At 41.2% G+C, this 13496-nt stretch overlaps 1 protein-coding gene across 1 annotated transcript; it reads right to left on the reverse strand.

Moving 5' to 3' along the window:
* Nucleotides 1-1428: 1428 nt before the first annotated feature.
* Nucleotides 1429-11824, reverse strand: sbk1 (SH3 domain binding kinase 1). The gene is made up of 4 exons (XM_053620314.1): nucleotides 11210-11824; nucleotides 7974-8158; nucleotides 7502-7704; nucleotides 1429-5296 (listed from the first exon to the last, which is right to left on the reverse strand). Exons 1-4 carry the CDS (start codon nucleotides 11248-11250, stop codon nucleotides 4529-4531), a joined length of 1197 nt encoding a protein of 398 aa, XP_053476289.1. The 5' UTR covers nucleotides 11251-11824; the 3' UTR covers nucleotides 1429-4528.
* Nucleotides 11825-13496: the final 1672 nt, after the last annotated feature.

Genomic DNA, 13496 nt, shown 5'->3' on the forward strand with positions numbered 1-13496 from the left:
AAGACGAAAAACGAGGGTTCGGTGGGTTTGGGGTGAAGGGTGTGGGTGCATTTGTTTGTTTGTTTTTAATCACTGACCAATGATTTTAAGAAGTGAGAAGGATTGATAGAGGAAGAGCAGATACAAAAAAAAAAAAGAGGAGAACTAGTGCATTCTCCACATCAACACTGGCGGTTGTCTGCTTTGTTGCCATAGTAATGGATGAATCTTGATGTAGCCTGAGATCCGGATGTTGGTTCTGCACATTATCTGACTTAAGCCCTATTTTACATGGGAAGATTTTTTTTTTCATGAATATTTCCATGGAATTGCAGATGGTTGGACTGGAAATAGCATCCAGAAGATGTTGTTCCTAAGTGACTGATTACTGACACATTACTGAACATTCAGGACATGCAGAAGTACAAATGAAGCCAGAAATAACCTGGGGGAAAAATATATATATATATATATATATGAATGGATTTGTGTGCTACTTCGTATAAGGCTGGACTTCACACAGGATTTCACACTCCCGAGCGTTCCCGAATACACTCACTGAGCAGAGAAATTGGCACACTTGATAGGCTGATTGCTGGAATGACCTTCAGATGACGGGCAAAAAATAAAAACGAAGTGAATAATGAAAAGGAAAATTGGTCCGTTTTAATGGCGAATTTTTCTCGCTGGTTTATTATGTATAAATCACCACACCATCATATATACACGATTTTAACCAAGTATGCGCTGCTGCATTAGAACTACAAAATGAAATATCGCCCATGTGCTGTTTAGATTCCGGGCACACACGACAAAATATAGCATGAATATTTTACGTTTATTATTAAGGCCACTTTGATCACCGAGACCGTGTTGGACATCGCGCTGTCGATGCAGTCTGGTGTAAAATGGGCTTAAGAGGAGCTTTGTGAATGAATGATGGTTAAAAAATGTCGTAGTAATAATCTGACAGTTTCAATTATTATTATTATTATTATTATTATTATTATTATTAGATCTGGGATAATTCATGTTTATATTCGTGTTTATAGAAGGACATTATGAATAACGGCCTATACGGTATCTGCGTCTCAGACGAGCGCAAGTTTGAGAACCTATGGCACAGTGTGTGGGTGTCATGGAGAAATCAATATTACTTAGCCGAGACCAACTTCTCGGTAAAGATCGTCGAGGTTTCAAAGTTCAAAGTAGGATGAGCGCTGATCAATTTTTCTTAAAACTCTAAAGTACATTCAGAGTATTATACAGAACTTTAACAAAAACTCTTTTCCCTTCTTCGACTTCCAGATTTTGCGTGCGCAGTGTTTTCACTTAAACGCTCGCCAGCGACTTGTTGGAAAGGAGAAAAAAAAAAAAATGTGTCTTCCAATGTGAGAATGAATCCATTCCAAAGTGAGAATGAATCAGTTGCAGATGTCAGCGCAGGACTCTGCTGTGATTGGGATAAAGGCCAAGGGACTTGCAGGCATGAAATCACATTTAAATTCTTTTTTTTTTTATCATTCGTAGCTGAAATGCTACATTTGTATCAATTTAAACAACAACAACAACAACAACAACAGAAAAGCATGTTAAACCTTCTCAGGCAACAATATCATTTTTTATAAGCTATCTTTGCTGATAATGACCGTATTTTCAAGCTTGCTTGTATTCGCATAGAATTACACTAACCACATACACTAAATATGCCTCATTAGCACCCATGCTAATGGGATGAGCACATTCTAATGATTTACTCAAAATCGGTCTTTTTTTCGATGAAAAATATTCTTTCGAGCTTTAACCTGTGGAACAGTGAGCTTCAAAGAGACGTCAGCACTCACAGTCGCACAACGCCTTTGGAAATAAAGAAACGAGTTACTTTTCTTCTTCACGTGATGGTTAGGAAATTTGGGTTGAACATGGGACTTGATCTGGAAATATTTCATAGGGATGAGTATGTTCAGGTAACAGGGTTGAGTGAATGTCTAAAAAGTCAAATGTACAGTTTTAGTCCAATGACCTATAATGGATGACCTGTGGAAAAGGATGTTAAAGCGTGGGGTGTTAAAAATGCAAAAAAAGTGCTTTAATGATTATATTTCGAGGTAAAGTGCAGTTCTTGTGGGCTAAGATAGGCAGAAATGTTGTTTATGCTACAAAGTGTTGTAGATTTTGTCGGTTTTATTAATGTTATTTATCTGAAATGTGCACCTTCTCTGTGTTTCAAATGTCTCTTACCTTTACATTACTTTACCTTTTCTTTTCCCTAATAGCTAGCTTTAAAACAAAATGTGCTGCTTAGTTTAGTTTTTGTTCCAAGCCTAAACATTCCCATCTCTTATCGTTGTTTTCATGGGCGTAACCACGCATTCTTTGGGGGGGGGGGGTCGTGTCCCCCCCAATGTTGAGGAAATACCAATCTGTCTCCGCCAATATACAGTTCAAAATATTTTTTATATGTCCCCCTTTAGTGAACCCTGCCAACGGATCTGTCTTTTCTTCATCTATTCTATTTATTTATGTCTATTCCTTTTTAAGGACAATCGGTGTGTGTGTGTCCCCTCCAATTGTACACTTGGTTGCGCCCATACTCAACGCAAGTGCGTCGATACATTTTAGCAGCTCATTCTGTAAGAAATGGAGACCGCAGCCAAGCGTAGAAAAGTGCAGCAGAGCACACGAGCTTTTTTTCAGACAGTCAGTAACTAGATCCCTAAATAGTAGGTAACCTTAGCTTAGTATAGAAGGCATCATACCATGGCTTGGTTTGTTCTTAAGAACGTCGATTAACTTTTGATATTTGCACACCCACGAAGTAGGCTAGGCTAACGTCAGTTCCAGTTTTTGACCATTAACGTTACATTCACTTGCATATCCTCCCGCCGAGTTCGTTGGACCCCCCACCCCAATGTCCATACCATGGTTACGCCCTTGGTTGGTTTGTTTCCCTAACGTGTGCACCTGTTCCGTGTTCAGCCTTTAATTAGTTTCGTTATTTAGCCCTTTTTTTCTCCATTCGTCTTTGCAAAGTCTTGCCAATCATGTCGTGCATTTCTGAGCATTGTTTCTTGCCGGTTGTTTTCCAGTTTTCCTAGTGCTAGCGCTTTCGTTGCCATTTTTTGAGTATGGATTATATTCTCAACATGTCTGTGGACAAATCTTGGTTGGCTCACGATTAAACAATATACACGCTTACGTCCTGCCACAAAAGTGTCCACAGTTCAGTTTGTCCCATTCATTTCATTTTATTCAACATGATGCAATTAGCAAAGACCAATTCTTCTAGAACACATACACCCCTCATACCGCCTGCTACACAGTTTAATACTTTATCGTTTTTTGGGGTGCATCAAGCACCAAACCCCCATAACATAACCCATCCCCAGATTTTTTCATTCTTCCTTTCTTTTTTCATCATCCTCCACCTTCTGAACTCAAATGTTGCTATTCCCTCGCAGCTGTTATCCCCGTGCTACACGAACTACCGTGCTCTACTGTATTATTTTTGCTTCAAAAGTTGGAAAGAAACCCCTTAACGCTATCTTATTTGACCCAAATATAAAAAAATACTAAACGTATCAGACCTCCAGACATCCTCTGCAAACAGGTACTAATCTTCAGGCTACTACGACTTGCTTCTGTGCAGGATATTCGCTAGTAAAGTTTCTTACAATTTTTAAAAAAAAAAAAAAAAAGGAAAGAAAAAGCTACATAATGGCACTATCTGACCACAGAATGAACGTTTGTTCCAGTTAACCCTCTCAACAACAGTCCTTAAAGTTTCTTAAACAAGCTGTAAAAAAAACCCCTTGTGCTTACTGTAGACAGGACTATTAAACACAACCAAACACATTCACACACTTACATATATAATAAAGAATCCCTGTCATCTACAGATACTTCATTTTTTTCCCCCACATAAGGAGAATGATGTCATATCCTGTGTACCTACAATGTCCATATATGGGAAGTGGCCGTATTGTTTACGGTCTGTTTGTAGAAATGCATATCAGTCATAAGTCTCCGAGGTAATCCGCCCCCTGATAGGCTAGTATGTTGAGTCACATGACAGAGAAAGGAGGGCCACCTCAGAAAAAAACCTCAGAGTTCGTCTGTGGGTGGAGTTCTCATCGTTTGATCGCGGATTAAGGAAGAAGAACGACAAGAAGAAGTCCTCTGAAATGGACGGACTGACCTACAGGCTGTAATAAAGCTACCTGACCTCAAAGTCGTATCTCTTATCAACAGTTCGCTCATACTAAAGAGGAAGCATAGGACATTGTGAAGGTCATAATTAGGATGTGCTTCTAGGATTCTTGCTAGAACTCAGTAAATTCTTTCCAAAGATCCACTAATCAAGAGCTGAATTCGCTTTGAATAAATATCGAAATATAAACAGTCGTTAATAGTGGATTCTAACGGAGTTTTGGATCTTCAGCTACAGTTACACGACTGACCCAAATTCCTTTCCAACCTGTATCGCCTTTCCTATTTCCTATATTTCCTATAATATCTATCTTATGAATACGGAAGTAGGTGTGCGCTTTCATACGCAGATCTCGATGGGCGTGGCCATTACCATTTTACTCTTGTCCTGCCGATTGGGGGAGGGGCTTTTTGAAAGCTCCTCCCTCGACGAGTGCGGCTCTGACAGGATGCTACGTTTAAGAGGCGTGGGTCGAAGACAGGAAGTGCCCGGAGCGGAGGCGTGTTCTCCGTGTTTATGGGCGGAGCCTCGTGCGGCTCTAGAGGCTCTACAGGAAGCTCGTCGGCGATGATGGTTGAGTAGGTCATATTTTAGGAAGTAAAAAACCTCTTTAACGCCGCAGCGGCGCTCGGGCTCGGCCGCTAGGAGCCGGCTGAACATGCGCAGGGCGTCGTCAGAGAAGCGGCGCCATTGCGAGGGCACGGTGCCTGGGGGACACGCGCCATGCTGCCAGCGCTGGAACTCTGCATAAAAGTTGTCACTGGGCAGCGCTGCTTCCCATGGGAAGTTTCCAGTCAGCATGCAGAACAGGAGCACGCCAAACGCCCATACGTCCTGCGGCGTTGCCACTACGATGCCCTCTGAGCCCGTGACCTGGCACACCTCAGCTGCCGTGTAGGGGATGGTGCCGCTGACTCGTTTGACGCGGCTGCCTGCCCTCCGTGTCATTCCGAAGTCGGCCAACTTCACATGCCGGCACTCGCGGTCAAACAGGAGCACGTTTTCTGGCTTCACGTCCCGATGGACCAGACTTTTACTGTGCATGAAGTCCAAAGCCAAGCCGAGCTGCTGCACACACCGTTTGACCATGTCCTCGGGCAAACCAGCCTGAGCAATGGACAGAGAGAAACAGAGTGCAGGAGAAGACAGAAATTCAAGTGAGGGGGTTGGTGAATCACAAAGGAATTATATAAACAGCTCAGACCCATCTATGGCAAAAAATATTAGTGAGACAGAGGCTCCACTCCGCGTTGGATTATTTCCCTTTATCACCACACCCCCAAGTATTTCTCGCGGTTAGTTACATACCAACACGCTAGTTTGAATGACCAGTGAACGCAGAAAGACATCATTCCTCATTCAAACAACCTGCGGTAAAATAATCCATCAAAAAACTAATTATAATCAGGATAGAAGAAAAGAAAGAGACAGAGATATGGATTTTAATTTAAGGAGAATTAAGATTGCTTTTTTTTTATAAATAGCTGAGGAAATGATGTTCAGAGGTTGGAGATGAACATGACCTCAGGAAAATGACGGACTGAGATATATATATATATATATAAAAAAGAATAATAAAAAAGGGAGAGGGCATGAGTGTAATGAAAAGAATTACACTAAGGAAGGTGATGGCAACACTTTCTATGGCGGCCGCATGTATAGAAATCATTTAAGAACATGTTATAATGTGTTTATAAGGTGTTTTATTGCTATAATTGCTTATGAAAATAATGCATTATGAATTATTTGGTGTTGGTCACATAATGTGTTGTGAATGGTTATAATGCATTATGAACTGTTAACAGACTGCATTGTAAGCAGTGTTCATAATACATTATGCCACTAATGTGTGCATTAGTGGCATTTTATTCAATGTATTATACTTTACAACAATGGTTCAAATGCGTTATGAACTGTTAACAGAATACAGTGTAAGTAGTGGTCGTAATACATTATGTCACCTCTGTATTCATTGGTCTTTATACATTTGGTATATTATACAGTGCATAACACTTTACAGCATGGGATGGGATTGAGTCTCTTTGGTGTCGGTGACATTATGTGTTATGAACGGTTATAATGCATTATGATCTGTTAACAGATTGCATTATGCAAACATCTGGCGACATAATGTGTTATAAACACTACTTATACGTCATTCCATGAACAATACTGAATGTCTTTCTAAGGCAATTTATAATGACTTGTAAAAATCAATTACACTGTTTATAGCAATAGTTATAAATTGCGCATTGTTAACAGAACGGTTTGAAACAACCTAAGAATACATTCATACCGTGATATGGAGTCATTTTTATGCTTTTTTTTTTTTTATTTAAAGCAATGGTTATAATGCTTTATGAATTGTTAACAGACTGCATTATATGTAGTGTTCAAAACTCATTATATCAGCTATACCAAAGGAAACAGACCCACCAATACACCAACGAATACAAAAAAAAAAAAAAAAAAAAAGATGATCATAAAATGAAAAAGTCGGTTTTGAGGAAAGATTGAGATGGCGGCTATTTTAAGAAGCTTTGAACAAGCTGAGTAAACAAGGCTCAGTGAGGAGAGATCACTGAAGGAGGCATGAGTGACAGAGCCAAGTGAACTTTCCAGGCAGCTTAATTTATGCAAAGAATATTCGTTTTTGTCTTGAGAATATTCACATCGCAGGAATGTTCCTAATTTAAAAAATTGATGGTAATAAACCACCAGAGAATCCATTTTTATGCCAGTGTACCCAAAGCTAGATCAATTCTCCAGGGAACATGTGTTGTTGTTGCTTTTGGCAGACCCGAGAAAGAACCGAAGACTGATTTGTTTACAATCTGCTAATGTGTATTGTCTCGTCACGCGGCACGGCTCAGAGCAGAGCAAGCACTGCTTGCTGCTTTGTTTCGGTTCTAGTCCTGTCTCCGCCCCTATCCTGTCATTGGTTCGTTCACCAAATGCACCTGTTCTGTGTTAAACCCTTAATTACAATGTAGTGAAATGAGTTAAACAAACAGTAGGGTATACTGTAGATAGACAAGGGCTAAACACAGAACAGGCGCACACATCTGGAGAACGAACCAATGACAGGACAGGGGCGGAGACAGGACTAGAACCAAAAACAAAGGCACGTGGCCGAGCATAAACAAAAGCACATGTAGGGCAAAGAAAAAGCACAAGCAGCCGCAAGCTGAGAGAGGAAATTTGGGACAATTATAGCTGCTACGACATAAGCGATAGCAGGAACCAACTTGATTCCACAGCATTAAATATAACAGCAGTGATCATAGTGATGACATCATCGGTGTGTTGTACCTGTGGAGGTATAATGTCGAAGAGGTCTCCTGCAGGTGCGTACTCCTGGCCAAATACATAACTCTCTTCAGTCTCAAACAGAACATCTAGAGCTTTGATGATGAAGGGACTGCAACCCAGTGCTGCGGTCAAACTGTACTCACGAAGGAAACTCCGAAGCTTGGTCTTGTTCTTACTGACGTACTTTAGGGCCAGTTTTGTGCCTGTTACACACACATAAGAATTATTTACAGCATACACCCAATCAAAACATTCATAACCTTCCATTTTGATCATATCTTTTTATTGTCCTGTGCCTCTTTTGATACCATACCACTTATAAGCTATTCTAATTAGGGACCCAAGCACTGGAACCCAACTCTTTTGTTTCTCATTGTTTTGCAAGATGATTATGTCAAATTAAACATAACTCATCAAAGCAGGCATGATAACATGTTAAACACACCAATCCGATACACACTCTCACACTTACCCTGTGTGCGGTGAGCCACCAGATCGACTCGGCCATACGTGCCCTTCCCTAACGGACCAATCAGCTCGTACTGCTGCTCCACCTCAGAGGCGGAGAGAGTGGTGATTGACAGCGCCTGCATGTCCTCCACCGGGGCCATGCCCACGTTAGTGCTCCGCGCCACCATGGGCACACCTACCTGGGCGCTGAAAGACAGAAAATTGCACTATTTATGACAGATATCATTACCTATTGTGCTTTGGTGCTAAATATATAGATTCACTATATGGTAGTCGGTAGCATTTTACCCTACATTCAGGCTCGTGGGCAACATTGAGGAACTAATGATGTGAGTGGGAAACTGAAGAAACGTCAAGCCACACATGCCATAGGAATCTATCCATCCCATCCATTTTCCATACCGCTAATCCTACACAGGGGCGCAGGGGAGCCTGGAATCTATCCAATGGAACTCGGGGGGCCACTCTTGACGGGGTGCCAACGTAAAATTCGGAAATGCCAAACAGCCTACAACATATGTCTTTGGCCTGGAGGAGGAAACCGGAGCACCCAGAAGAAGCTCCCGAAGCACAGGGCGAACTCCGCACACACAGGGCAGAGGCGGGATCCCAACCCCGGAGGTGTGAGGCAAACGTGCTAACCACTAAATAACACCCCCTCCTCCGGTCTAAGGAATCATATGAGTCAATCATTTGCATCATCATACCTCATTTGCACAGAATCAAGAAACACGGCCCAGCAGGTTCACTGTAATGAAAATTGAATAGCGCCACCTGCAGTACTGGAGCACTCGTATGTGATTGCCAATACAAAACAGAGAGTAGGTAAGCTGGCGAAAGGGGGTTTCCTCATCACACAACCCTTGTAGACGCCATCTCCGCATTACACATGCTAATGCCTAAAGAAATGCCTTGGAAGAGAGTGCCACTTGACCCAGACGCTTGACTGCCTGAAATATTACCACCCACACACAAACCCACGCACACACACACACACTATGCAAAAAGTTTTTTCCTCCCATTTCCCACACATTTCAGTTTCCTCTTTCTCTCATTGTTGCTTTGTTTTGCCAAAGTCCATATCGCTTGGCTTTTCTCAGAAGACTCATCATTTACTGTACACACACACAGGCCTTGTAAAATACAGCTCCTACATGTGTTACCTGAAGCCGTTTGTGGTTTCCTGTGTTTTGAGTTTCTTATGGATTCAGCAGTGACTCACTGATGTTGTGCACTAGGGACGTAACCGGATACGAAGACATCATTCAGAACGAGCAGATAATGTCTTCTAAACAGATACAAAATAGTAGGCGGAGTATTTGAAAGCTTGCCAGGAAGCTGGTTGAGACTAGAGGGGCAAAATAAAGAAACAAATAAATAAAAGGCACGTGAGTGGGAGGTGTTTACTTTTATGCGGGCGTGAGCGAGAGGATAAATACATGAAGCGTTCAGGTTTAGGCCACGCCCACTTCAAGTTTAATACAGATACACACAGTATCATTGCATTACACTTCTACTGTGCACAATAACAGAGCGTGAGTGCGATTACAGAAAGCAGACAAGCTTCTCGCTTTGCATGGGTGATATTTTTGATCACAGCTACTCTGCTGGAGTGGCATTACCGAGTAAAAAAAAATAAAAAAATCTCAAACCCCCACATTCTCAAATGTCCTAAGTAGCTGTAGGGGGTTAGGAAACCTGAATCCTGTTAGGTAGGGGGTAAGGTAACCCAAATCGTATCTTTTCTATTAGTTTCCCTGGATAATTCAAGGTAAGAACAGAATAATATGCCTGAAGAAGTTGAATAACCGTAGGAATGATGAATAAGTGGGTATATTTGATGGTTTTAGGTTTCTCTGGCTCTGTGCCAGATGGTGAAAGTTGTGCGGAGTTAGTGTTCATCAAACCACAGCTCAACCACGAAGCCAAACTCGTTGACGCAGTGCTTCTTTTTGCTCGCATACTTTATTCATGATTCACGTCTTGCGTTAATAATGAGGCGTTTAACGAAGCAGTGTTGGGCCACAAGTCGCAAAGTTGTACAGAGATCTAACATTTATGGAAGGATTCTTTGGTGTGAGTTTTGTTTCGTGGACGCCGAATGGATACGGTGGCATCCAGTTGGTGATTATTTTCCTAGAACTGCACCCCCAACCCCCCTGTATATATATATATATACAGTATATATATATATTACCCTCACGGGACTCAAGTTCACTCAATGGAAACCAGAATTCGTTGTAGCTAAGTAGTGTAAGAACGCACTCGAAACTGTTACACAGATCAAACACTGTCTTCCAGATTTTCCTCTGCAGGAGTCTCATTAAGGAAGCGTGAGCACCAGGAACATCTCCAGTAATCATACCCACTGACAGTCAGTCCATCCAGTGGCACTTCTTTACTGGGGGTTCATCTCCGTTCAACAAAGGGTTTTATACTGTTTACCTAACGCTAGAGACGGCTCCCGGAAGCACGTGACCTCCCTGACCTCTTGGTCATGAAAATCTGCTTGTTTTGTTTTTATTTTTGAATCCTCTCTCGTGCATTGCCTTTTTCTAGAACACTTTCTAATACCAATTAACCGAATTAACACAGTGTGCTGTTTTGCAATTATGGGATTTTCCCATGTAAAAGCAAATTATATTTAAAAAAAACAAAACAAAAAAAAAAAAAAAACACACACACACACAGAACAACGAACAGCAGGAAACCAACCAAGACAATATAGATCATAAGCAAAAATTGGCAAATTAAAAGAAAATTATATATGTTTTTTTTAAAAAAATGGGATATTAGGATAAACAGCTTACATGTGCATGTAATTCTTTTAACACCTGTGAAGTCCAGCTGTTTTAATAATCATATTTCTGACTGTTGGAATTTGCTTTATATATATATATATATATATATATATATATATATATATATATATATATATATATATACACACACACATATATATATATTCTCACATATTAAAATTCTCAAAAACAGGACCATTCATGCAAAAACATTTAATACAATTGATTCAAAACTGTGATGATTTATTTAAAAAAAGAAAAAAGAAAGAAAGAAACACACACACAAACACGTGCGCGCGCGCGCACAAACAAAACCATGGGTGCGTTTCTGCCATTAAGCCAAAAGATAATGTTGTATTATTAATATTATTTCACTCATTAATGTTAAAGAGTAATAATGAATATGAAATGATGATGAGGTCTTATTAGGTCTCACCTGCTGCAGGCGCCCTCTCTCTCTGCTCCATGCTCCTGCATCCACGCGCCGCCGGGTCACCGTTTAGGATCCGACGAACTCGCGCGCCTCCGGTAACACAACCTGAGCACCGAAAAGGGCTCGTGTTCCTGCTTGGAAAAAAATTTAAACAAATAATAATAATAATAAAAAAAAAACTTCGTCTGAATATCTTTTAACGATTTGTCTCTGCGAGAATATAGCAGCGTGTCTTCACGCGCTCGCGCGTAACGGCGCGGAGAAAGAAGGGGGGAGAGAGAAGAAGAAGACTTTGTTCTTTGTGTGCACGGCACATGGGTATCCTCCGGTGTTTATTCCCGTTCGCGCTGTGCGCGAGGCTTGGTGCGCGCAGCCGGCGCACGCGCGCGGATGACCTACTTCCCAGCGCTCCGTCACTCGTCCTCGCGCGGCATGTTCCCCAGCGCGCGCTGCGCAGATCTGACAGGAAATCGTCGATCTCCGGGTCAGCCCAGTGCGCTGCGCCACGCGCTCCTTGTTCTGCGCCTCAGTCTCGCGCTCGCGGTGCCTCTTAAAAAAAGCGAGAGAGAGAGAGAGAGAGAGAGTGGAAACGGGGCGCACGAGCGCGCTCACGTGAGCGCGGGGTCCTAGCGCCCGAACATGTGATTGTGGACAATGTGCGAAATGTGCATACTATGAATTGTGTTTATTTATTCTTAATGCATTTAAAACAACATATATATATATATATATATATATATATATATATATATATATATATATATATATATATATATATATATTACATATTGCTATTTTCCATATTTAAATAAGGTATGCTTTATGATTTCTATAGTAACAACTTGCACTGGGATTAATCTTAGACTAATAATAAACATTAAAAATCCTTTGGGGAAGTTTTCTGTTAGATGCTTATGTACCATTTTATGGAAGGAGTCTCCAGTGTCAGAGGATTCTAACGGTATGGTTTCCACCGCAGGAAAGTCTTCAGGACTTTCGGTTTTCTCGATAACGTAACAAGCTGTCTTATTAATATTTTTTGTCTTATTCTTATCTAACCCTAACCCTCACCCTAACTTCAAGAGAAGCTGGAGTGGGAACGACTGTTTGCTGCTATAACAGGAGCTTCCACAACATGTAGATCAATGTAGGTATAAACGGATGAAATCTAAAAAAGGTAGAAGAGGAATAAAACTTTCAGGAATACATTCAGTACATATCATAACATGTTCAACAATGATGCGTATGTACTTCTATTCTCTTCTAACATTCCCCTTTTTTTTATCATCTTCCAAATATCCTGTCCCACTCTCTACATGACTTTTTTTGCAGTGTCCCACTTTCTCTTCTATCTCTCTTCTCTCTCTCTCTCTCTCTCTCTCTCTCTCTCTCTCGCTCTCTCTCTCTATCCAGGGCGTCCTGTTTTTCTCCTGTAACGCTCTGGCCTCAAAACTGGCTGCGCTGTTTATGCCAGTTTTTTATCAGTCAGTGCTGTGTGGCTGTGAGTGCGTAGAAGTGTGTGTATGAGTGCTGGTATTGAAATAATGTTATGAACTTTTTCTCACTATATAGAACTCTGATACAATCACTCTATACAACCGTGCTGAGCAGAAAAGCATCTAAAAAAAAAAAAACAAAACAAAAAAAAAAACCGATATATCGTCTGAATGAGCATGTGTATATGTGTTCCTAATATAGTGGCCAGCGAGTAAGAAACAGAAACACATAAAGCTAAAACCAGTAGCTTGACAAAGAGACAGAAACACACTAGCTGCCTGATCAAACAAACTGCACCATATTCACTATGCTATCGTGTACTATTTTTGCACTACCCTAGATTGAGCACCCATAATGCACCTTTCCATTTGTAATAGAGAGTGGGGCAACATTTGGGACACAGGTGCCCTGCATAACAGAAATGGACTTCCTGAATAAGTGGAGAAGGGGGCGACGAGGGATGGATTTGAAAATAGGAACGCGTGAGAATGGTTCAAAGAAATCTAAGTGTAAAGTGAATGCTACTTCTTTCCGACCGAATCAAAAAGGACGGATTGACAATGCGGACGAATCAGAACTCTTTCGGAACAATGTAATCTGATCGGAAAATTAGAACTCTTTCAGCTCGTCATGTTTGGAGGAAGAATGGTTGTGCATATGAACACTATACCTATAGTGAAGCACGGTGGTGGGAGCATCATGATATGGAGCTGCTTCTCTGCCAATGATACTGGAGCTTTACATAGCAACAAAAGGAAACGTGAATGGAGCGATGTACCATGAGCTATAACAT

This window comes from Ictalurus furcatus, chromosome 1, assembly GCF_023375685.1.
Source record: "Ictalurus furcatus strain D&B chromosome 1, Billie_1.0, whole genome shotgun sequence".
Lineage (NCBI taxonomy): Eukaryota > Metazoa > Chordata > Actinopteri > Siluriformes > Ictaluridae > Ictalurus > Ictalurus furcatus.

Bases quoted from the DNA above. Each gene is read 5' to 3' on its own strand.
- sbk1 (XM_053620314.1), bottom strand. From the start codon at position 11,250: ATGCAGGAGCATGGAGCAGAGAGAGAGGGCGCCTGCAGCAG. The intron at 8,159-11,209 runs GTGAGACCTAAT...TCTGTCTTTCAG, and splicing joins AGAGAGGGCGCCTGCAGCAG to CGCCCAGGTAGGTGTGCCCA. The intron at 7,705-7,973 runs GTAAGTGTGAGA...TGTGTGTAACAG, and splicing joins GGTGGCTCACCGCACACAGG to GCACAAAACTGGCCCTAAAG.